Source organism: Aulonocara sp. 'chitande type north' Nkhata Bay, linkage group LG16, assembly GCF_057382095.1.
Source record: "Aulonocara sp. 'chitande type north' Nkhata Bay isolate Kocher_YH1m ecotype deep benthic linkage group LG16, A_spYH_male_GT1.1, whole genome shotgun sequence".
Taxonomy (NCBI): Eukaryota; Metazoa; Chordata; class Actinopteri; order Cichliformes; family Cichlidae; genus Aulonocara; species Aulonocara sp. 'chitande type north' Nkhata Bay.
Genome location: NC_141359.1, coordinates 8220203 through 8246926, shown reverse-complemented (window position 1 = coordinate 8246926; position 26724 = coordinate 8220203). Strand labels below are relative to the sequence as shown.

Genomic DNA, 26724 nt, shown 5'->3' with positions numbered 1-26724 from the left:
ATAAAATCCCAGGCCAGGAAAATCACCTTCATGTTTTTCTGTGTTTTATCTTCAGCTACTTTGACACAAAGGCATCTGCTGTGAGGCTTACACCAGCTTCCTTTTTATTGATACAAAAATATGTAAATGTACTGATCTGAATTATAATATTTCTGACTGTCAAAATTTCCCAGATTTAAATCGAATCGAATTAAATCGAATTAAATCGAATCGTGGATCGAATCGATTCGGGACCTTGTGAATCGGAATTGAATCGATTCTAGAAATCAGTGACGATACCCAGCCCTAATATATATATATATATATATATGTGTATATGTGTATATATATATGTGTATATGTGTATATGTATATATATGTGTATATATATATATATATATGTATATATGTGTATATGTATATATATGTGTATATATATATATGTGTATATATATGTGTGTGTTTATATATATGTATATATATATATACACACACATATATATACACATATATATATATACACATATATATATGTGTATATGTGTATATGTATATATATATGTGTATATGTGTATATGTATATATATATGTGTATATATATGTGTATATATATATGTATATATATATATATATATATGTATATATATGTATATATGTGTATATGTATATATATATGTATGTATGTATATGTATGTATATTTCATGTGGCATTCATATTTCACTCGCACCAGTCTCTGTTCCCCCAAACTCATTCACTGTGATTTCAGTGCATAGGTGTGTTTGCAGCTGTCAGTCAAGCAGCTGAATGAAGCTTGGATTAGCATGCTGCTGAGGCGAGCGGCGCCTCCCTCACTAATGGCATGTCAGGATATCTGATGCCCAAAAGATTGCAATAGAAAACAGAGAATAGAAAACATTTAAAGGCTTTACCGCCACTTTCACCGAAAAAGCGGAAAGCAGCAGGAAAACTGCTTCCTTTGCCTGTCTGTATCCATGCCTCCTGTCTCCTCATGCTATAACCCCTTTCAGACTTGTGCTTTAATCTGTAAGAGCACTGATAATTTTCAGCCTCTTGCGTTGCAGTACAGTGTTGTAAAAGCTACAGTAGTGCGACAGCAATTTCAACCTGCCCTCCCACCTTTAGATGCTACAGGAAGCTGAACAACTTCAACTCTCCAGTCAGCATCAATTACACTCTGTATAAACCACATGAAAAGTTATACGGCGATGTTTTGGCCCTCTCGGTCTACATTAGTGGGAAGCCGGGTTCTTTAATTTATCTTGCATGTAATGGTGAAAACAATTAAAAGATCCAGCAGGCTGACACATTCTGCACGGATCTACAGCATAAAAAAGGAGCACTTAAAAAGGACGTATATATAGTACAGACTTTATTCTGTGGGCTGACATTTTGCCAAGTGGCCTCTTTAGAGTTTTGGTACTTGGAAAGAATTTGAAAAAATTGTTGGAGAACCCCTGCCCTCACAATGGTCATTTATAAAGGTACTGACATAAACATCTATCCAGCTGATGCATGCCCACAGAAACCCAGGAACAGTCTTCATCATTGACAGTATTATTCCCTCAACTCAGTGCACTACTCCGACCTTTGTGCTAAAATATTGCATGAACATGTGAGCGCTATCCCGAACAGTTCTGTCATGTTCGAATGAAGCAGTTGCAGAACATTTACATGGCAGATAGCTGCAGTTAATACCCAAAAGCTATTACTTTAACAAATGGATAAAGCCAACAGTTTAAGCGACATCCTGTGTGAATGCTCTTGTGTCGCTCCTGATTTTTAAGGAGAAAAGAAAATAGTGTTTGCACACTCAATTACAGTACAGCTACAAAAAAAGGGCAAATGATCAAATCAGATTGAAGTAGGTTTGAAACCTTGCCTCTTTGAGGTCCAGTGAATTTCTGCATGCTGTTATTCATTTTGCAGACCCCTTTTTCTTTTTTTCTTTCTTCTTTTTTTTGTTACCTCTGTTGACTCTCTTATCCTGTGCCAGTCTCAAATATAGCACAGAAAGTGTACAGACTCTCTTTTGCTGGTTATCGCGCCTACGTCTGCCTCTTTCACACTCTGTTTTTGAGAAACATTGCTCACATTTCTGTCAGTTTTATAACACATTTGGAGCACAGCGGACTTGTCAGTAGCTGTGGATGTTGCCTCACCATTGGTTTTGTGAAAGGCAGACAGACATCTTTACCGGTCACTGACTGAGAGGCTATTAGCCTCCTGGCCCCAGCACCATTCCTCCTGTGGCTGCTCAGTCCCCGCTCTCTCCAGGCTCTTTCTCTGTTCTGCCCATAACCTGCAGACCCTTCTATCTGAGTTCAGTCAAGTGGGAGGAGGGAAGGGAAGGAAGGCGCATGAAGGGACAGAGGGAGAGTTGTGCTCCACTGAGGCACAACAGCCTCTCTCAAACTATCACCCCCTGCAAGTCAGCCACAGTGAAAATCAAAAGTTCTAATAGGAGAGATAGTGAAGAACAGGACAAGCAGGATGGGGTGGAGACTGGCATGCAAGGGAAGCTGAAAAGTGATATGAAGAAGACCCAACAAAACGTATTTCAAGGGATTTCGGCCTGATAAGGCTGACTTGTGAAGCGATCTGGAGCTGCAGGGAGACATTAACTCCTTCAGTGCCGAGCAAGAGCAGATAATGTGTGGAAATGTGACATTTCCAATGCCGCTCTTACAATGTGCTTTGTGTAAATAGATTCTGCATGTAAATTTACATAGAGCAGGACTGATTTATTCACAGTAGGTTTTCACAATTGTCAGCATTGCAAAATATATCCCGAATACTATACTGTGTGTAATTGAGACTGGAGGTAATGCTTCATTCACAGAATCACCTGCCAGATGGCTGCAAGTCGTTATGTGGCCTGCTTCGTTAACAATATTGGCTCAACCCCACTGCCCTGAAGATAACCATTTTTTAATATTGCCTCCTTTCGCTCGGTCTTATTCCCATTAGCAACACATTGTGTTTCCGAGATTCTCCCTCACCACCGCCAACCCCGCGTCTACCCACCCCCCTTACCCCCGCTGCCCGAAGGAAGATGATAGACAGCTACCTTTAGTATAATATTTGTCATTCATAGCTCATTAAACAGTGCAGCGCTTGAGGGAGGGAAATCAACAACATGCCTGATTATAACAGTGATGATAAAAAATGTGACACAGTGAGCGATTTTATCAGGTGAGCCGTTGCAGGCGCACCGACGGTGAAAAAGCCAAAGTGAAGAACTGCAAGTTCACTGAAATACACAGGACTTCTCATTTCAATTCCATATGTCAGTATGGAATATATATATTCTTAATGCTTATTTGCTGATTAGATTGTTCTTATGAGAGGCCCAGACTTCAGTGTAAAACTAGGTCGCAGGCTGACAGGAACTGCATGCTTTTGCAAAAATAGGAGCTGCAGGCAGAAAGTGAAACTAAGTAGAGTGTTTGTTCAAAACTTAAAATTTGTGTGACGTCTAGAGGAAGTATATAAGTAATCAGGCTTCCTGTTTCTGCTTGAGACTTGAGCTGGCGTTTCTGTGCTAAGTCTCCATTTTCCAGAAAATGTAAAATTAAAGATCATTTTTTAAGTTAGACCACTTTGAGCCGTGTCTTTCTTGGCCGTTGAAGAATGCAAAGAACTGGATTTAATAACTGTCAGATCAGCTGTCAGAGTCTGCTTTGCACCTTTTGTAGAACATTTGATTTCAAGAAAACCTATTACATGCCTTTTATGTTAAAAAAAATCCCCTCTGTATTTCAGTTTGTACTTTCATTTTAATAGATGACACCATCCTTCCAGCTGTGGGAATGGCAAGGTTTGATGGGCTAGCTGAAGGAAAAACCCAGAGGCTCAAATTTTTTAGGGATTAGATGGGGGTAAGATTGGCTATTTATCAAATAGCCCTATCTCTGAGCTCCGGCTTGGGGGAATCTCACATTCCACCTGGCTTTAAGTGATAAACGGATCAGATTGTGTTTAAACTGTCTGGTGTGTGTGTGTGTGTCTGTATTTGTGTGTTCGTTTGTGCACGATCCCCAATTTCCCGTGCACTGGTTTTCTCACGGTCTATAATATGTTGGTCTTTTCCAGATTTGATTGGCCTCTGTACTGGCCTAATAGCAACTCAAATCAGTCGGGGTGCCGCTTCGCTCTTCATGCATGCTGGTTGTGTGGGAAGAGGCTGAACGGTTAAAAAACTGTGAGATGGGAGAAGATAGAAAGGTTATAATTTATGTCTGGGTGAGACAAATGTCTCAGCCACTGTCCTCGTCCCTCTGGCAGTCATGGGCATTAATCCATCTGCTTGCCGATTGCAAAAGGGGAGGAAAAAAAAAAGATCGCAATCATCGTTCATCAAGTCCAGCTTGGGGCCCACGAGTCAACCCGAGGGAGGAGGCTTTCATATTCATCCTGCATTATTGTCCCTTATTTGCCCCGCCGCCCGGCCAGACAGTTATGAGGGGAAAGAAGTAAGCAGAGAATATAAAACCACTTGTGCACAGGAGGATAAATGTCAGTCAACGAAGACCTCCTCACTATAGCGAAGCCCTTCTAAGAGAGTAAGCAAGCTCACGGTTCACAAGCTCTCCTCCATGCTGCTGCATCAAATTCAGCCTTGCTGTGCTTTTTTGTTGTTTTTTGTTTTTCTAACAAGCTTTTGAAGAGACATTTGTGATGTGGGGAAAGGTTTATATTCATGTAATGCTTCTCAGCAAGAATTTCAAGTGATTTACGCTCTACATTAAACTCTCTGAACTGAACACTAACAGCTCCTGTTTTTAGCGTTAGGCGCATAATGCTTCTGTGGAAAGAATTCTCTTGTTATCTATTCCTGCACCGCACGTTCTTGTTTTATGGTTCGTGTCATCTGCTCTGTTTTAATAGTCTAATTTTATGTGCAGAGTAAGTCACCGTTTTAACTGTCTGACGTTTTTCAAATGACATTAGGTTCTATTGTCTGGATGTTTTCCAGAAGATATTTACTGTGTAACGTTGGGGATGCGTCGCAGCCCTTATAGGCTGCCCATCCTCTGCAGTCGCTTCGCTGTTTCTAATTTCTTTGACTTTGATTGGTTTTTCATACACATTAAAGTCTGGGTTGCATTTATGCTATTAAAATATAGCTTTACTTTCTTCAGAATCAAATGTGGCTACAGGCTAAATGTAGTTTAATGCCACTGCTCTTTTGAACTGAGCGTGCTGATGACCAGCTGCTTCTCTGCTACTGCTGTGGCTTAAATGGTTGCACTGAAAGGCCGAAAGCCTGTCATCTGACAGAGGGGCGAGACAATAATTGTTTAGATGGGAGAATTACTTTGAAACAGTCTCTCCTCCAAGGTGCTCGTGTTGTTGCACTTGTACGGAAAGACACAAAAAAATGTTCAAAGTGTGTGAAGATACGAAGCGAAAGACACATTTTTCCTACTTTCGTACCATTCGGCACTTCGGTGTAGTCAATCATGGCCCGAAGTGGGAAAATTGTCCAGCAAAAAAAAAAAAAAAAAGGTTTGGAGGGTTTTGGACTCTAACGATTTTTTTTTTTTTTTTTTGTATGAAGCGCACATTGGCATGCAGCGGTTTGGTCTGGTTTGTTTGATCTGGTCAGAATTTCTTTAACTGTGAAGAAAAGTGAGGAAAAGATGAAATGCTTTCTAAAGGGTCAAATTAGGAACAATGCAGTTTTGTTATAGCCGAAGAAGACGAAGGACTTTTCAAAATAGCAGAAAGAAGAAAAGAAAAAAATCTTGAAGTAAAGCTTAAAGAAGATATTTTGTAACACAGACACTGGACTTGAGTTCTTGTTATCCGTCATTCTCACTGTAAATGTTTCTGTGAGATGAGACTTGAATTGAGGTCAAACATGCAAATGTTAGCTTAGATCATTACTTTCTCAGTTGGCCATTGTGCATTTCACCATGTTTGTTCAATATCAGATTTTTTTTTACAGTGTTTGATGTTTGATCATATTTAAATGAATAATTCCTTCTATAATGAAGTGTTATCTGTGACAAACTACGATTGAGCTCACAGTTGAAGCAGTGTTTCTCTTTATGAAATTCTTAACCAATAATAGAATAGAACTCCCATTTTATCTCTAAAATTAGAAACATCCTGTCTCCTCGCATACAAAGCCTTGAATCGGGCCCAACCTTATCTTAACATCTCTATTGGGGCAATATCATCCCAACAGAATGCTTCACTTGTCATGATCCTGGGTCTGCTGACCCAGCGTTTTGTGTTTAGTTTATGTAGCCTTCAGGTTTCCTAAGTTCATCGTTATCATGCCTAGTTGTTTCCAGTTAATTTTACCCCTCGTGTTCCCACTATGTTAAGTCTATCATGCCTAGGTGTTTCTAGTTATTTTCCCCTCGTGTTTCCACTATGTTGTCTCCCCTGCTTTTCATGTATTTCATGTCTGTGGCTTATGTTGTCAAGTTCAGGTTGTCATGTCTATATCTCACTGTGTTTCCTGTTTTATTGTGAAGAGGTCTGGCGTGTCTGTGTTCATCATGTTCAGTTACTCTCCCCCTGTGACGTAATTATGTTCATGTGTCAGCTGGGTCCCCATGTGTTGCCACTTCCCTCATTATCCTCCTGTGTCCATTTAGTCTGTGTGTTCTCAGTCATTCTTTGTCAGGTCGTCCGTTGTACTGGTCCGTTGTATTCGTCTGTTGTACTGCTCATCCATGTCTCGGCTCCAGGTATCCCTGTCAGTTCATTATGTTTAGAGTTTTGTATGTTTCGTTTTAGTTCACCCAGTTTAGGTCATTGTTTAGTTTTCATCGATTCCCTATGATTTTGTACCCTCGTTTCTTGCCTTAATAAACGGCTTGTTTTGTTATTCATACCTCATTTCGGTCTGCGCTTGAGTCCTTCCCTGCAACATACGGTCTGCCCTAGCCAGACCGTGACATCACTTTCAGACTGCAGGCTTACGTGTGGCTGCTGGAGTATTTAAAAGTAGAGGTAACGTTAAGTGAATTAAGTAGAATTAATCTCTGTCTCTCTTCCTTAACCCATAGCTGCTCTCCCCTGAGCCTGGTTCCACCGGATGTTTTTTCTTGTTAAAAGGGAGTTTTTTCTTCCCACTGTTGCCAAGTACTTGCTCAGAGGGGTTTGGTGGATCGTTTACATTTTCTCTCTATTATTGTAGGTTCTTAACACTATAAAGCATCTTGAGACAGCTGCTGCTCTGATTTGCCGCTATATAAATAAAATTGAACTGAGATGAATTGTGGTTCAGATAATATCCGATGCTTTGACAGCACTTAAATAGCTTTTTTGCCTGTTTGGAATGTTTGAATTGCCAAAATTAGCGTATAAGTCTTCATTTCATCAAGTTTCTCAAACTCAACCCTACACAGGTTGGTGAAGGTTACAAAGTTAAGAATTCAGAGTTTTTCTAAAGGCCCGCTACAGTCCAACAACAGCCTGGCTGTGCCATTATAGCAGCTCCTTGTGCCAACAACCTCACCTCCACAACTCCTCCAACTGCAATTTCTTAATTACATTACTGTCTTCAGAAAGCCTTCTCCTGCTTTGCAGCTTTGTAGGTAAGAGCTGTTGAGAGTGCTTGGCAGATTTGTAGAGGAGCTCGTTGCTGCTGACTCTTTAAACAAGATTTGAAGAGTCAGCGCATTTATAAACCTTTGACATTTCCATCACCTGTCCCCAGAAATAACGCCAAACAAGTCATAGCCCTAAATAGCTTAATAACCTCTGAGACTCTGTAAAGTTATCTTAGATCTCAAATCCAAATGTTTTTCCTTTTTGCACAGACTTTTTTAATGACCTCAGTGAACTGCTGTCTGTGATCTGTGTTGATTTTGACTGTGTAATTATTGTTGGGGATTTTAACATCCATGTGGACAACACTCAGGACAAAGGGACTAAAGACCTGAGTAACACTCTGTTACATGCTGAGTCAGCCCAAAGTTGCCCAGAGGCCACACATAATAGAGGACACACTCTTGACCTACTGATCTCCAAGGGCCTGAGCATTTCAAAGGTTACTGTGTCTGATGTGGGCGTGTCTGATCATTACTGTGTTTTCTTTGAAAGTAAAATCTCAGCCCACATAAATATATCAACAACAGTGATCACAAAAAGATGTATAACTGAACACAGTAGTGCAGTTTTTAACCAGGTCTTCCCATTAACACCTGACCTGTCTGGAGGGTCAGTCAATGAGCTCATCAATAGCTTCAATGCTAACATGTTAAATGTAATGGATACAATTGCTCCCATTAAGGTGAAGGTTATCTCTGGAAGGAAAAAGTCTCCATGGAGAAACTCCACACTAGTGAAAAATGAAAAAAGAGATTGTAGGAAAGCTGAGCGCAGATGGAGAAAAACAAACCTCCAGGTTCATTATGACATCTATAAAGAGAAACTTCACAATTATAATTTACAACTGAGGAGTGCAAGGAGGTCCTACTTCTCTGACATCATCACTAAAAACAGCCATAATGCTCGGGTCTTATTTTCTACAGTTGACAGGCTAACAAACCCTCCTGTGTCAGTGGCAGCTGAACTTCATTCGACAATGGCCTGCAATGACTTTGCCAAATTCTTCACAGACAAAATCCAAAAGATTAGACAAGCAGTTGGAACATCAACAGCAGATCCAGAATATGTACTGTGTCCACCGAAAAACTGTTTAAACACCATCAAACAGTTTGACCCTATTAACAGCAAAGACCTGGAGGACATCTTAGGTCAACTGAACAACTCCTCTTGCTGTTTAGATGTCCTGCCAACAGGTTTTTTCAAAAAGGTCTCAAAGACTTTGGAGTCAGACCTGTTACAGATCGTCAACTTTTCTTTATTATCAGGTGTGTTTCCAGAATCACTAAAAACTGCTGTAATCAAACCTATACTGAAAAAGGACAATCTTGACAAGACACAAATGAACAACTACAGGCCGATCTCAAATCTCCCGTTTTTAAGTAAGATCATTGAAAAAGCAGTTTCTCAACAGCTCAGTTACTTCTTAAAACAGAATAACTGCTACGATGCCTTCCAGTCAGGTTTTAGACAGAACCACAGCACTGAAACCGCTCTGACAAAAGTGTTCAATGACATATGTCTGAATACAGACAGTGGAAAAATGTCAGTCTTAGTTTTACTGGATCTCAGTGCAGCATTTGATACAGTTGACCACAACATGTTACTCAAACGACTGGAGAACTGGACAGGTCTTTCAGGAACTGTACTAAACTGGTTCAAAACATACTTAGAAAACAGGAAATACTTTGTATCAATAGGTAACTTCACATCTGAGCAGACAAGTATCACATGTGGAGTTCCCCAAGGTTCCATCTTGGGACCCCTTCTGTTTAACATTTACATGCTCCCACTGGCACAGATTATAAACAACAACAAAATAAACTATCACAGCTATGCAGATGACACACAAATATATATCACAATGTCACCAGGAGACCAAGGCCCTGTACAGGCTCTTGGTAAATGCATTGAGGAAATTAATGACTGGTTGTGCCACAATTTTCTCCAGCTAAACAAAAACAAAACTGAGGTAATAGTCTTTGGCGCCAAAGAAAAACGATTACAGGTCACCAGAGAACTTCAATCTATACATCTAAAAACCACAAACCAGGCGAGAAATTTGGGTGTAGTGATGGATGCAGACCTAAACTTAGAAAAACACATTAAGACAATAACAAAGTCAGCTTACTATCACCTCAAGAATATTTCAAGGATAAAAGATCTGATGTCTCAACAGGACCTGGAAAAACTAGTCCATGCATTCATCTTTAGTAGGCTTGATTACTGTAACAGCATCTTTACAGGTCTACCTAAAAAATCAGTCAGACAACTACAGCTCATTCAGAACTCTGCTGCTCGAGTCCTCACTAAGACCAAAAAAGTGGACCACATCAGTCCAGCTCTGAGGTCTTTACACTGGCTGCCTGTCCGTCAGAGGATAGACTTTAAAGTTCTGATGCTGGTCTATAAAGCTCTGAATGGTTTAGGACCAAAATACATCAGTGACCTCCTGACCCAGTATGAACCTTCCAGATCCCTCAGGTCATCTGGATCCGGTCTTTTATCAGTTCCCAGAGTCAGAACCAGACACGGAGAAGCTGCATTCAGCTTTTATGCTCCTTATATCTGGAACAAACTCCCAGAAAGCCTCAGATCAGCTGAAACACTGTTTATTTAAATCCAGGTTGAAGACTCACCTGTTCTCAGCTGCATTTGAATAAAGCACCAAATCCACACTTTTAAGCTTAAATTTCAAAACTTACATTTAACTACTGATTTTATCTGTTTTGATTTTATCTGTTTTGATTTTATATACTGTTTTGTTTGTTTGTTAATTAGTTTGTTTGTTTGCTTGTTTTAATAAATTTTAAATCATGCTTTTTATTTGTTCTTGTTTCTAATGTCTCTGTAAAGCACTTTGAATCACCTTGTTGTTGAATTGTGCTATACAAATAAACTTGCCTTGCCTTGCCTTTTCTTTTTTTTTCATCAGTTATGCAAATCAGTATCTTCACAGTGCTTACAATGTCAAAAAAGAAAGATCTCCTTAAAGCCTTTTGGAGGTCAGTTTATATTTTATTGATTTAACTATTCATATTAGGAGGTACCCAACTCCTCACACTTTGATGACACCTTCACTGACCCATTATGAGCTGTTGGAAAATGAAGGATTAGTTTCTTGAAACTCATTTTCGTGAAAAACAACAAACAAAGCAAAAAAAAAAACAAGAACAAGAGAAACGGAGCTCATTTCACCCTCGGCTAACCCATCTTTAGCTGGTAATGACTGTCTTGTAGTTCACATCAGAGTTTGATTTTCACACAAACACAAACCTCGCAGTAATTGAGCCTTTAAAACAAACTTTTTTTGTTCTTTGCCAATAATTCCATGAGCCTGTGTGTGTTTAAGGGATTGATTTAGAGACTTTTAATGATCTGAGTTGGCGTTCAAATCATGTTCATTCCTCCCAGTTATGGGGACACCGTTCACACACATACAAGCTTTGTTCACACATGCCGTGGCTTTGCGTAATCCCGGGATCATGTTGGATTCTTTAAATCAACTTCAGGTCTGTTTACATAAGACTGTGCAGCTAAAGGCGGCCTGCGTCCCCCACGCTCCCCCCAACCTTCAGCCTCTGCAGCCATTAATCAGAGTGATGCACAGATGGTTCCGCTCGCTTCCTTGCACTGGCCTTCTATGGTTGTGTTGTTGTTTTTTACACCCACCCTACATGTCAAAGATGGTCAAACCATATGGATGCATGGCCGACTGTGAAATTGAAACAATCCACTGTATGTGGATAAGTGTAGTATAAATATTTATGGAGAGAATAAGAGATGGCCTCTTGCAGAATTTGCATCGTATTAGAATAGCCTTGGGACACCCGATGATTTATTGTGATAATCAGAGATTTAATCCTGTCTGTAAAAGTGCTTTCCGGTGTATTATTAATTTTTAAAAGCTGCACTGCTACTCTGATCTAGCTGGTTGATAAATTTGTGTGTCCCTGCAGCACACTGCTCATTTTCTTATTATATTCCTAATAGAACAAGAGCTGTTGTTATCATAATTAACAATGTATTATGTTGTTATTTGCAGCACACAAGGTGGTGTGGCTGTTTTCTGAGATGCTAGGCACTACACTGTAGATTGCCATTGTCATGGAAACCAGAAGCCATTGTTAAAAATATATAGCATTTTGTATAAAACATGTACTGTAAGTTAAAACCTATGCTTGTATTTGTGGTTTATAATATGTCTAAAATAAGTCTAAGTACTATTATTATTATTATGCTTTTTTTCTACTTTGTTTTTTATTCTTGTTAATGGAAAAAACATGCAACAATTTCTACCTGGTTCCTTAATGTCTGCTATAAAACTTAATTTAGTCCATTTTGATTTGTTGTTTTTTAGATGCAGAGAAGTCCAAAACTATTAAGAGATGGACAAATGCGCTGGTTTTGTTCTTTTCAGCAGTTTTCAAATACAGAATAACAGAGGCCTTATCTTGTGAATATATTGCAGTTGTGCTGCAAACTGAAAATTGCGGACTTTTAAATATTCACTGTATTTATGAAAATGGATTCAGCCCTGCTCACATCTCACAAGAGTGGGACAAAAAACAGAAACACTAGAATGAAGTTCGGTCTCACAGCAGCTTGGTGACGAGTGCCCAAATCCACATCTGACTGCAAACACTATCACTTCAGTGAAGTCTCCTGTCAATACTGGAACCTTTAATTAAATATTGTATGCGTGTGTTTTTCTGTATCTTAAATTAAGAGCACCATACCGTACTGTAGCTGCCGCCTTCTGTCTTCTGTTTTTCGCATCTCTGGATATGTTTGCAGATGACAGAGCCATATGGGCTCCCATCAATCCTAAAAATGTATCTCCTTTACGTGATGGAGACTTGTTTCGCTGTTCTTGGCAACTTCTTCCAGCACTTTGATGTAGTTTCTCACTCGTAGCCTGGAGCTTTTATGAGCTACTTTTAATTTTAGAAGAAAATGAACGTTTTAAGGTTTTAAATGTTTGATGATCACTTCCCTGATGAAGGAGAAAATCAAGATTTTATTTTATTTTTTTCAGTGGGGGGTCATGCAATGGTCATGAACGTTTTTTTCTCTGATACAGAAAATTAGTGGACAACCATAAAGTTGCTTAACATCATTACTGATTCTTTCCTTGTCCGTTTTTGGACTAGTTTTGTGGAAATGGCTCAAATGTGTCTAACACGCCTTTTTAACTTGCTCCAAGAAATCTCATTTGCCACTAACAACTGTGATGTCGTTTACAGCATCGGAAACATAGCAAATCCCCCTTAAGCCCCGCAAACTTCCATGTGGTGAAATCGTTTAAAGGCCCACACAAAGTTCGTAGAGAAAATGCTCTTTTTTTTCTTCCTGGAGTTTTGAGTGTGGCATTAAAAGCTCCACCAGGCGGCCCCTCTGAAAATTTTGATTTGTAAATGCCAGTTTCATACAGCGTTGAGATTTCAGCCTCGTGCCCCACACAGAGCCGCGTTTGTCTGAATGTCAGGTTGGATCGGGGTTGTGTTGCCTGATGGGGCCTGGACACTTTGTCCCGCTCTGTAGGAGACAGCGTCACGTAGCAGGAAGCTTTTCCTTCACTGTTTGGTGCCCTTTTTTACCACTTCAGCTGCAACTATGAATGTGTCTTATTCATAATTGGTGCATTGGTCACTCTAACATTTTTCTAATCTATAGTTGTGCAGTGTTGCCAGAGTTTAGTCTGAGCAACAGTTAAAATATAATGAAAGCCATCATAAAATAACCTCACTTACAGAGGCTGTTGCTGGCAAACATTTGGCATTTTGCTTAATAAATTTGATTTTCATCGGGTCAATTAACCATCGCTGTAAACACCTACACTTGTGCATAAAATGCCAAATAGGAAAGGTTTTTGCGTGCATTAGTAAACTATACCCTTTTATGAGTTTTGTTTGTAAATGTCACTGCTTTTATCTCACGACATGATTTATCTTCTGCTAACCTTCCCCCCTTTTCTCTCTCTCAGCGCTCAGTCCGTGGATTTCATCCTTCTCCCACCCTGGTGTGAGAGACTACTCCCAGCTCACCCTTGACCTGACTAGGAATGAGCTTATTGTGGGTGCCAGGTAAGAAACTGTAAATCCACTCAGCTTTTCACCCCACAGAGCACATTACTGAGAATGTGATACCCTTTCTGACTCACTCATACAGTGCGGTTTTCGGATAATGACGCTTTTAAAGTGCTTTGCTGAGGCCTCGCTGGACCAAGTTAAGCTTTGGATTTGGCAGGAGCAAAGGATTTGGAAGAAATATGTCACGCCGCAGTAGAGTGTGTGTGTGTGTGTGTGTGTGTGTGTGTGTGTGTGTGTGTGTGTGTGTGTGTGTGTGTGTGTGTGTGTGTGTGTGTATTCTCTTGGCATGATATGAGTTCAAGTTTTGTCTGGATTGACCCTGTTAAAAGCGTAGACATACATGATCACAAAAAAGTGTAAAACCAAAGACTGAAATACTAACAGAAAACAATGGCCCAAGAGTGACGGGCAGTACAGTTTGTGCTTTAATCCACTTTGTGTTAACCTGACAGCTGGTCTCTAATACTTCATCTGCATTGTTTAATAGATTTTGCTGGATTTGAGCCAGTCACTTACATCATTTCCCTTTCTTCTTAATTCAGAAACTACCTTTTCAGACTGGACCTCAGTAACCTGTCACTGATACAGGTAAGTGTACTGCTTTTTCTCCTGTGGTTTTAAATTCTTATTTTTTGGGCGCTATCTCACTCTTTTTATATATGTTCGCCAAGTTTATTTTCACATTTTTTTCTCTTGTTTATGAATTAGTCAGGCAACATGTTATTGCTACAGCATTGTTTAGGCTGTGTATGCTGTTGGCCAGGAAATGAAAACGCTAATATGCTTTTATTGTTGTAGGTCATGGGTCACTTTAGCCTAGTAGTTGCTAGGCAGCATGATGAAATTGTCATGTATAATTTAGCTTGTTGGATATCAGGTACATGTGGCTGTTTTGAATTAAAAATGATGCAGTACAAAAAAAGACAAAAAAACACAACCTTTTAGCCTGTTGATAGAGGGTTGCCAAGCAACCAGCAGGCGTCATAACATATAATGCATAATTTGGATATAAATTATATGTTATGGTGTGATGTAGATGCTTTTATAAAGTGTTATAGGTAAAAATGTGAAAAGCAGACAGGCCTTTTTAACCCATTGCTAGAGCGTTGCTAGGCAACTTGATGATATCATAGTATCTGATATAGTTGAGAACCTTCAGGGGCCCAAGACGTATCTGTGTGGCAGCTTTGGTTGCTCAACTCGTGATTGTGTGGGAGGAGTTGGCAGACAAAGAAACAAACTCACACAGACAGAGATTTTGTGTATTGTAAGCAGATTATGTGGTAATAGTCCTTTAAATAATAGACTAAAGCAACAAGTCGAGCCTAAATGACTGCTGGCCGCTTCTCCCAGTCTTTTTACATGACTCATATGGAAACCGAAAACAGCATATTGTAGTGTTTCCAGTAGAAAGGTAAAGACTGACAAATTTCCAAAGGGGGATAGGACTTTGAACCAGGGGACTTCAACACACACTGACTTATTTTTTTAGTTAATGCTTTCCAGTAGGAAGGTTGGAAAACCAAAAGAAAAGCAGGATTTGTTTTGCCTCTTGGAAAGGTAGAGCCATTCATGCATCTCTGGCTGTACAGCATAATACTTGTTTACATCGCTCCAGCACTTTCACGGGTAGAGCCTGGTCAGTTCTCTGTGTATGGCTTATTTAGTGAGTTACAAATACACAACAGTGGCAGGACAGAATAAAGGTTTTACTACTGTTTACATTCACCACTCCCATCTTGGATCCTCAACTCGGGGTTAGTGGGGCTGCTCTGACGTTGTGAGTGGGAAATCCAAATTGAGGTGGCATTCCAGATGGAAATTCTGGCTGGGAACTGGGATCTGGAACGCACCATAAGGCCAAGTTTTTGTAATGATCTTCTATGTGGAGGTACAGAAGCTTTGCTGTGACGCTTCATTGGATATGAAAATCGTCTTCTACGCTCAACATCATCTATTGAAGTATCTTCTACTCTGTCTTCTGCCTGAACAAGCCACATGTTCTTTTCTGTATACATGCCTCAGTTTTTTTTATCAATCCATCTATTTTCTTAAACAGCTTAACAGAAAGAGCCTCAATTTTAAGCCTCCAAAAGCAGTTGTGTATTGCTGATTCGATTAACTTTTAAACAGAGCATGTTTACTGATACTTCAAAGATTTTGTGCTAATGAGACAAACTTTGGGAGCAACAAAGCAGCAGGATGGCAGTCCCTTTCTCTTTCGCTTTCATCAGAGTCCCAGAATTTGCTAAGTTTCCTGTAGTCGGATCCTATTGCATAATAACATAGAGCAACATTTTACGTTACAGCTTATCAACTAGGTTACGACCAAACAAGTAGTGCAAAATAATCCATCACGAAACCTAACTGTTACTACATATGACAGTTTTTCAACAAGGCATCAACACTGTGGTGATCATATGTGATATATCCAGCTCAGATGTATCCAGTGTTGTGCGTTCTCTCTCTCTCTCTCTCTATATATATATATATATATATTTATATGTCCACGCTGCAGAGGATATAATCAAATCCTAAGGTTGTGTTGTGTGTGTGTACACGTGCATTTTTGTGTGTCCTCAGCCTGTGGGTGTAATGGGTTTGTTTTCTGAAAGGCCTGTGGTGGTAAGAGTGCTGTGCCGGAAAGTAGCTTTGGTATCAGTGGGAGTGTTAGCTCTGGGGCACAGGGTTGCCATACAGTTGCATCACACATCACAAATGACAAGCCCTGAATTCTCGATGGGACGGTGTAATCTAAACCGGTATATCACTGTCACTGAGCAGAGAAAAATAGGCATTGTACAAAAACCAGGCAGTGCACAGTTTCCATGCTTTAAACCACTGCGGGACATCTTCTTTGGAGATTGCCAAAGTTTTCCACGCCTTCAAAATAAATAGCAATGCATATTTTGCTGCTGTTAAGGTTAATGCACTTTAAGCCTTAATTATTTAAATGATGGTAGTGACATCACAATGCAGTTTTTATGCCCACCAACCAAGAAAAACAACAAGAAATGCATCTGCTGAGTGCAAATATTCTTTGTGATCCAAAGTGCACCTGTTATGAGATTTGTTTCTACGGTCAATGCAAACATATAATAACTTTACAATATATAATTTTATTTTTTTTAAAGCCTAAAAAGTTTGGTAACTTTGCTCCAAAAACCTGTTTTGAACCACACGTCTTGCTCATCCCTTTTCAGCATTTCACAAATGCCATTCTAATTCACATCATAGATGCGGGAAGCCAAGAAAAAAGTAATCCACCTGTTTTTGTAGTTGGCACAGTGCTGCAGTGGTTGATGGAGAGTCCTTGTTGGGTTTTTTTTGTGTGGATTATGCTTTTTCTCCCATTGCTTGCGTAGGCTCTCTCCGGATATTCGGGGTTCTTCCAAAGACATGCATGTCAGGTTAATCTGTGATCCTACAATTCTGCAGGTATGAACATGAGTGTGAATAGTCGTCCCTGTGTTAGCCCGGTGAAAGTGGAGCGATATGTGTTTACTACATCCAAAGCATTGTAAACATTTTTATTAACATGTATTGAGTGTTTGGATTCGTTCAGTACCACGACTCTCTTATAATGTGTATCCAAAAAAAGTTAAGCAAGACTAGCTTAACGGTTGACTCTGCAGCATCAGTTTTGTTATTATTTCTATAACAAAAAATTGAATTATTTTTACACTACATTTCCACACAGGATTAAGCACATCACCACACTCCACTTTGTCTGACAGAGTCTCCTTTCACAGCAACCACAACTGAATGACATGATGTGTACAGCTGCCACCCGTGTGTCACTGCCGATATCAATGCGCCCTTTGTCTGCGTGTCCTAGCTGTCTACTTGTGGAAGAGAGAAGTTGACTTATGAGTGCTTTCATTTGTTTGTACCCGGGTTGTGTTGTTCTCTGCAGTTCCATGAAGCTGTTCTCTTTGTCCTGAAAAAAGGCACCTGCCATCCTTATCACATGTAAGGAAGCGTACACACATGCATCTGCTGTGAGCGTGCACAGAAATAACCACAGTGGCGCATACTGCCTAAATTCTCAAAGTCTGCTTTTCTCCTGAAACATACACACACCCACACACATATCACCAGCTTATTGTGAGCTATAGGGCTAAATGAGGTAGATCCTTCTTCACTCTGGCCAATGCGGAGGTGTCATTTGTGATGCCAAGGCTGAAATCAACGTGAGCATTACACAAACTGCCCAGTGAAGCAGAGAGGAGGGTTTCTACCCCCCATGCTAATTTGCCAGTAAAATGCAAGCCATCCAAAAAGGCAGAGGAGGGCGGCATCCCAAAATATTTCTTTTCATTTGGTGTATAAGTAAATAAAAAAAATACAAAAATACAAAAAATCTCCCATTTCCCAGTCCGAGCCTGAGGTTCAGTAAGAAAGGCTTTACGTGCAGATTTCCGGAACCAGTGATACAAGGCCTGCTGTAAATATCCAAACCACCTGCCAGAGAACATTGGATTAATTTAATTCAGTCCAGACATAAGCTCAGTTGTCTGCTCGCCATCGTGATACATCCTCATCACAGTCTGCTTCATTTTTAATATAATTAACCTCTTGAAAATCCCAACATCCACTTGTATCTGTGTTGTTACCACTCCACAGACACTGACCTGCAACTATTGGTAGGACAGAAGCTTTCTGCCATTTCTGATCATTAGTAGGTGAAGAGTAACCCAGATTATATTGTGATTTGGCAATTTAAACATTTTCACAGCTTGTGAAAGGGTGACTATAAACCTGAATGATGTTCTTCTGCCTAACTCTAACAAAAAAATGAAACTTTAACTGAGCCCAAAGCTTAGTTTAAGCTCCAGTTGGTGGTTTTGTTGGGTGATTGGATGAAAGTTATGTCCCAGCTATCTATCCAACCTCCTCATACAGACATTTTTGCTCTTTCAAAGCAGAAACAAGTCTGTCGTTTTTTGCCAAATCTGTGCTGCCACCATGAAATGACTTGATAATGGCCTACTGAGCCTACTAGTTGGAAAATACCGCCTACAGGCAATGCCTATATGGCAGTGATGAGAATTGATAATGGCGTTTTAATGGGCTGATAACATTCCAACCAGGTGCTCAGTTCAGCTTGAGAATTTCTTCATGCACTAAAAGCCTAATACCTGCACTGCACTCCGAGGCCAAAACAAAATTCATCATAACACATCGTCTTGCACAGCACATCGGTGAGGTGTTTTATCTGACCCATTTCTTAACAAGGTAGTAATAGACAAAGAAATAGAGCTGCACCACTGCACGGTGGCTCATGTGTGATGTATTCCACTCTCTGCAGCACCTGTTCAGTGCACTCTTACAATTTAGCAACTGATTTAAGCTCTCAATAAGGCTCTCTCTCTGCGATGCCAGTACAATCTCTGCTTTTTTCCCTGCAAGGATCTCAACCAGTGTTGCTGCTTAATTAACACCTTTAAAGCCACAGCATCCACTTTATTTGACTATAGAGCTCAGGATGCCTGCCACCTCTGTGCAGTGTTTAATGCATGCTGCAGGGAGTGAAAATGTCAGACCAAAGTCTCTATCCCGTGTGAGCTCTGTGTCTTTATGAGGCCACTTGAAATAAGTCATGGTTATGCATTATTTTTACAATTTTATATGTGGAAATTGTCTAAAACCTCTAGTGAGAGACGTGAAAAAGGGCGTTTTAACAAAAGCTACTGTGTTCTAGCCTTCTCTTATACCTAGCATGTTATTCAGACTTTGAAGACAAAAGCATTAATCTCTTCTGAAAAAGTTTTCCAAGGTTGTTTAACGCCAGACCTTGGACTCTAAAGCTACAGATTTGACCTTATTTTGATGGTGTTATCAACCGTAGTCAAAATAAACGGCAGCAGCTATGCTCAGAAGCCAGGCTGACATGCAGAAATTGAGCGAGCCTTTCGGGACACAAAGCACGAGTGACTTTTCCTTTAAAAAAAAAAGAAGAAAAACATCCACGGAGTGCAAATGAAAGTCATACTGACGCTTTATTCCAAAATAACTTGCTGATTGATTGAAAAGCAAACCAAAGAGGGTGGCCGATCACAGTCGAGTTACAAAGCTGCATTCTCCACTTTCCCATTCATCGGTATGGACGGGTTGGCCTGGGCTTTTTAAGCGGGTGGTCTGAAACCACACACCGGTGTCAATATCACTCCCCTGGTTTGGCATCAGCTTCACTCTTTAGTGTGCCCCTATAAGAGACTGCAGCTTGTTTGCATGTCATTAAATGGGCAGTATCAAATTAGAGAGCCCGCCCAGTCGAGACGACCTGCATCACACCTGAAGCCAAGATGGCCAGTGAGCCCAAACAGGAGAGATGAAGGACTGGCAATAGTTTCTCAGTTTACATGACTGTGCATCTGCGTTTGCGTGTGTGGAGAGAGGCGGACAAGTGTGTAAATTCCACCTTTGCAGTCTTTAGTCACAGAGGGTTTTGAAGATAGACCACACTAGAGGGATGGGGGAGGACTGCCGAGGTGCTGATGCCAGGTCTTTTAAAGGCTCAGCCCAGCCTGTTCTGTTCAGGCACCTGGGAGAACACCTGTTACGGGCATTAGCGAGCAGGGAAGCGTAGAAGAATGAATGCGTAGGCAATCAGTGGAGAAAAAGAGTGAGGAGGGAGAGAAGAAAGATGAGGAGAGCCAGGGATAAAGAGGTGGGCAGGAGCCAGAGAATGAAAGACCGCAAAGATAACAGGAAGAAAACGAATGAGGAAACAGAAGCAGAGACCAAGAGAACAACTCTGAAAAATCACACATACAGAGCCGAGATGAAGACAAATGAGGAAGAGACGAGGAGTGAACATGAGAGAGGGTGTGAGGGAGGTGACAAGCTTTCATTGTGCTCCAGCTCTCTGGATGTTTCTCTAGTGAGATTCTGTGCCTCTAAGGAGTCGTATGAAATAGTTTTGCCAGTGTAGAATAACCACACAGGTAATACCCACGGAGAGCTTTCAAAGTGTTCAGAGATGATTTCTCTTCCACACCACACCCTCTGTTGTTGTTCAATGGATGAATAAGCAATTGGAATAATTCCCCATTGCCCTATAAGACAGATAATCTGACAACTGCACTGAACCAGCTAATCCCACGAGTTTTATCTAAAATGAGAATACGACTCGAGTGGTGTCAGTGTTATGTTGGCACAGCCATTAGTTATTTTGTTTTTAACAATTTATTGTGTGCATAGAATTGGGTTTTTCCCTATGTTTATGTTGTCATCCATGCATTAACTGTGTGGCACTGACAGCTGCATTCATGTTTCAGTATCAGTCATCATTTGCCTACCAGCTGCATTTTTACAGTATATCCAATCATAATTATACAGGTGAGCGCAGGTGAGCTTTTCAAAGTGATTATTCTCACTAATGGCTCCATTATAGCTACATTTATATCATCCCTCGTGTGTGCTTTGGTGCTTTTAGTGGCAAATTGCTTAAAGAAGATATAGTGTTCAAATATATGAGTACATGATGAGGAATTCTCATCATGTACTCCACCTGTTACAGGTGGAATTCTGTCAATTCCACCTGTAACAGGATCAATTTGCTGTAACTGGTGAGGATCAGTAATGACAATAATGCTGAGATTTAGGAATGTGGCAACCTTTGTAAAATAAGGGGGGAAAGAGCTTTCAGGTAATTGTGTTGCAAATACAGACCGCATATTAAAGATGGACTTAGCCAGCAGTAAGTTGTCCATTGTATTGTGAAGTCTAGTTATGATACTTTCAAGGTTTTGATGCTTTAAATGTGTCTTCATGATTTGTCATCTTCATTCTTCGAAACTTGATTTTTGGAGCGTTTTAGGTGCTAATTCAAATTATGCTAACGATGCTAGCATTAGCTTGCAAGCTAATGCTTGCTAATATTCATCCTGGCAGGACGGTGCAGCCATATAATCTATGGGTGCACAGCATAGACACACATTAACTGCTAATTAGTGCTACTACATACATACCATATATATGTAGTAAGTTAGCTCATCAAAACTCAAGCACAGATTTCTTGGATGGGCTATCAGTACAACTACACAGCTTCTGCTGTAAAGTTGGAATTTTTAACATGGGAATTAAAATGCTTGGTGAATTGAATCACTTTTGGAGGTGCTTTCAAGTGAGTATTTTGGCACAACTTCCTAGTTGTCCCATAGTGGTAGTACTATTCATCATTACCAACAAACTACTCAAATATTTAAGTCAGTCAAATCATTAATGCTCATAAACAAACAAAAAACAGTGGGCATGCATGAATAAATTATGTCTTTGTCAGTGAAGTTATAATACATATGCAAACACAAAGTACCCTGCTCTTACCTGCATACAACTGTATGCTTCACACAAGCGCACACTATCACCCACCCAGGTGCCTCACAGTGGGACTGCTCAGGCATCCTACTCTGGTAGCACTCAGACTCTGAACATCAGATGCTGCTGCATATTCTTGGAGTGCGGTGTCTCTATTTTCCCCTGCTTCGCTCTTCCTTTTCAACCTTTCTCTTCGTCTTTTTTTTCTGGAATGTAGCACTCGCATTAGTGCTGGTGGTGGGTGTGATTGCAAACCTCCCACATGTTCTGTCCAAGCAACCCCCACTAACAGAGCTTTCTGATACGCTGGTCGACCTGATCTCCGACGCAATCAAGGTGGTAGGAGGTGTGTGTGTGTGTGTGTGCTTGCATAGTGGGGGATAAAAAAGAGGAGTGGGAGAGTGGTGAAAGCAGCAGAGTTATAGAAAAGGCTCAAGTGTTTGATGGGTGGGAGAGGGAATGGAGAGCTGAAGCAACAACTCTGTTTCTGTCAACCGGTTCTCTCTCTCTTGCATATATTTCCTGTTGGGATGCAGTTCTGCCACGTGTGGTAAGAAAAAACAGCAACTTTTGATGGGCAAACTTTTGATGCCCAAAATGAGAATAAATCCTCACCAGTCCCCATCTTTCTTTATCCTTCTTCCCTTTCTTTTACCTTCTTTTGTAGTTTCAGAGTAATAGAAAATAACACAAGCAGACCCCTGTTTAGATAGATCTTTCTTTCTTCCACATGCTGCAAGGTACTAACAGGAGATAGAATATTGATTTGTCTCCCGCTAACATATTTGTACAAGACCACAAAGCCAAAGAATAATACCAAATATTTGGATGGATCGCCCCTTTCTTCTGATTTTTTTTTTTTCACATACTACTGCTTGAAGCTCGCTCCTCACAAATATTCATACTCACATAATTACCTCTACCTATTTTTGCACTTGACTTATCTCTTTTCTCCTGCTTTCATTTTTTTAACCTTTTTTTTACATGCACTTAGAGATATGCCTTATCTAGCAAGGTCAAAGCTTCAAAGGCTCCGGCATTAGCCTTTTGTGATAAGATGGTGAAGAATGTAACTAGTAACAGTCAGTAAGTAGGTACGAGGTCACAAGGCTTCCAATTCCAATCTTATGTGTGTGTCTAACTGGTCATCTTTTTTCTTTAATTTAAATGATAAATCATAAAGTCATATATTTTAGGCAGATTTTAAAAAAAGATTTAAAGTGTTTAAAGTGCCTTCAAGGACTTTTTTTGATATGATAAACTAGTAAATATACTGCTAAACTGCTAATTTATTACAGTTATATATTAATTATTAATGCATGCCCACACCACTTTGTTATTTGATATGTTTGTGCTGTTTATAAGTATATTTGTATTTACTTCTATGTATAATTGAAATACCATGTCAACCATCAACTGTCTAAAAAATTTGTGTACCACTCCACTCATCGGTCAAACATTGGCGACCCCCATAAAGTATGTAATGAAAAATTGTTATGCAAGATTTTGTCAAATATACACCCAACATATTTACCCTATTTGCCTTATAGTTTGCCTATACATGTCAAAACCATGCACTTGAGAAACACATAAAATTACATGCTGGATAAAGGAGGATTTTGCAGGCTGGACTCATTTACATGGCTTTGAATCCCATGGCCTTAAGTACATTCATACAGTCATTTATTTGACATGAAACTTATGGTAAAGTCTACAAATACAGTAAACCTGACTTCATAACTTAGTGTGTGAAGTGATTGAATGTAATCAGTGTTGGGAAGGTTACTTTAAAAATGTATTCCATTACAGATTACAGAATACATGCCCCAAAATGTATTCTGTAACATATTCCGTTACGTTACTCAATGAGAGTAACGTATTCTGAATACTCTGGATTACTAGTGGTAAGTGGTTACTAGGCAACACGAATATGTCGTGACAACTGATATAGATAAAAACCTTCAGGTCCTAAAATGTACCTGTGTGCCAGTTTTGATTCCTCAGCTCCCGACTGTGAAGTTCAGAGACAGGGTTACTGTGTCTGCCCTTAAAATTTCTTACCTTACTGTTATGTGCTCTGACAGAGCACATTTCCTTCTTATGTAGAAAAACAGGGCGAAAAAGACATGTAAAGTTGTCTGCTTTTCAGGAACGCTGTGATTGGACTCTGAGATAATGCTCTTCATGGAGCAGCGGTAGCTCTGCTCTGGCAGAGGATTGTGTCTGCTGTTGATTTTTGTGTTTAAATGAGAAACACTGCAAAGTGCTCTGCAAACGTGTTAAAAGTGCGAGAAAACTGTGAAAGAAGAAGTTGAAACAAGTTTTCTATTTGACTTATTCCAGCAGTATAATAAACCTTTTACCACTTATTTCTAGAGCCTGGTATTTATTTGTTACATTTACTGTTGTTTTTTTCTTCTTTGCAATGTGACCTGTCTGTATGATGAGTAACAGCACTAGCAGAGATAGTGTTTATATGATATGGAAACAAAATGGATAAGGGAGGGAAACTGGAAGGAGGTGGACTGCGGTTAGAAATATGAAGGATTGAAAAGACTTTTCTGTTTGTTTGTTTGTTTCACTTTTGGGTTATTTTAGGAACTGAGTGCATTTCTAACCCTGCTCAGGTGACTAAAACCAGCATTTTTAGTTTTCTGAAAAATGAAAATAATAGACAGAAGTACAAAAAAAATGGTCTGAAGATTACTCTGACTATTACCAATATTTTTTATTTATACACACTTAACCCCTGTAAGCTTTAAAGAAGGATCTGAAAAATCTGCTGACAGGGAAGAGCTTCCTCCAACAGCATGGATTCACAGCAGCTGGCTAGATGGCTTCCAGCCATGTCAAAGCTTCACTCTGATACATGAACATTTCCACAAAAGCTTCTCAAACCCAGTCTGCAGCATAATCCTCTTTTCATGGGCTTTTTGAGTAAAACTTGTATTTTCACACAGTGGTGAATGTGCTTTTGTTTCTTGCAAGTGAGATTAACAGTTTACTCTTATTCGATTTTATTTCCCTTCACCTTACCTGTCAATCAATCGATTTATTTGGCCATACTGAATGATGCATTTTATGACTATCAGTCTAATATAAGCTTTCCAAAACATGACATTTATATCCTTTTTTCTGAATGAGCTCATTCAGAATAAATATCTTCACATTAAGACAGTGTGAGCTGTTTAAGTTAATAGTTAAAAGTACTTGCACAAAAAGGCGTTTCATAACAGCAACAGGAGTAAGTCAACCCCCCCATTCTTTAATTCTTCCAATTGCAATGTCTGCTAGTGCAGCGAAGTGAAAGAAGGTGATTTGAGGGGGAGGAGAGAGGTCTTTGTCAGTCCATCAGATAATCCCTGCATAGATAAGACAGAAGCAACATGGAGGTGGAATGTGTAAACACCATATTACTGTCTGGATCTCCGCGTATCTGTCTCCACCTGCCTTAACCTTCCACTCCACAATTTCTACGTGGTTACTTTCTCTATAGCTCCCTCTGCCTTTGCACACTTTTTTTTTTTTCGTTTTTTTTTTTCTTTTTCTCAACCCCACATACAGTGGAAAAAATAAATAAATCTCAGGGCGTCTCTGTGACATTTCTCCTCAGAAGAACATTGTATTTGCTCCTGATGCGGAACTGTCGCTGCATTTTCTATCAGGTTAATGCTTTCATTGAATCTTTCTCGTGTGCCCATTCATTGTGTTGCTCTGCTGGTTTTCTTTTGTATAGAACAATCTGGGTGTACATCAATATGCAGCCCCTTTACTCCAAAGATTATGCGTGCTGACGTCACTTAAAAATACTATAATGAGCGTAAATGTCATGCCGAAGTGGAGTCTCACGCCATTGTGAAACCAAGACATTATAGGAGAAGGCTGGAAATGTAGTGGAGTGAGACACAGGAAAACAGCTTAGCTTGACTCCTGAGCTTTGTGCGTGTTCCTGTAGGTGTGCCGCCGTTGAACTGCAGTGTTCCATGTGGCAGAGCACAGTCAAATTTCCCTCTGATTGGTTTGGCCTTTCTGTAAATGCATGGGGCGGCTGGGGAAGGAGGGAGGAAGGGGTTATGGAAAAGGACAATGGTGTCATTTTTGTGATATCACGCTTCCCTAAAAGTATACTTCTTAGTTATTTCCCTCTAGAGTTCCACTGACTATCAGCCTTAATATGAATCTGGGGTCGTTGTGGCTTTTCACCACATTGCCTGAGACTTACTTTCCTTTAAGGTTACCTCTATTTGCTGTGTCCTTATCTTCCAAGTCGGAGACTTTTAGTTTTTTTTCTCGGGTTTGCTTGCTGGGAAATGTCAGAAGTTCTAAAGCGGGAGTGCCCTCACCCCCATGTGTTCAGGGCCTGGGATTGTTTGTCCTTGATATGTTGTTTGTGTTTGCGGTTGTTTGAGCTGAGCCATGTGCTCGGGCTCCCACAGCCAGCTGATGATGAGCAAACCCCCAGGTGGCCGTCCCGCTGCGTGACATGATGGTTTCTTCAGGCTGACAGTGGCATTCAACCAAAGTAGTGTAACACTGTAATCTGTATTCAAACTAAGATGCGTTTGCTCTCACTCAGTCTTCTCTGTGTAGTTTGACTTTATAATATATGTTCTACTCAGTTTTCTTCTTATTTATTCTCGTTTTGGCCAATGTTTGTACTTCTTTGATGTTAATGCATAGATTTTTGTAGCTCGCTAATGCTGCAATCGAATGACGATGCAAATCTGCCACATTACCTTT

General features: G+C 40.0%; 1 protein-coding gene across 3 annotated transcripts in view; it reads left to right on the top strand.

Annotated features, from left to right (window-relative positions):
* sema5ba (sema domain, seven thrombospondin repeats (type 1 and type 1-like), transmembrane domain (TM) and short cytoplasmic domain, (semaphorin) 5Ba) overlaps positions 1-26724 on the top strand; it is a 196634-nt gene that overhangs the window by 92838 nt on the left and 77072 nt on the right. For all 3 annotated transcript variants that reach the window (XM_086266103.1, XM_086266101.1, XM_086266104.1), the window contains 2 exons: positions 13557-13656; positions 14205-14250. In XM_086266103.1, coding sequence (XP_086122229.1) covers positions 13557-13656; positions 14205-14250 — 146 coding nt within the window. The remainder of the gene's footprint in view (positions 1-13556; positions 13657-14204; positions 14251-26724) is intronic.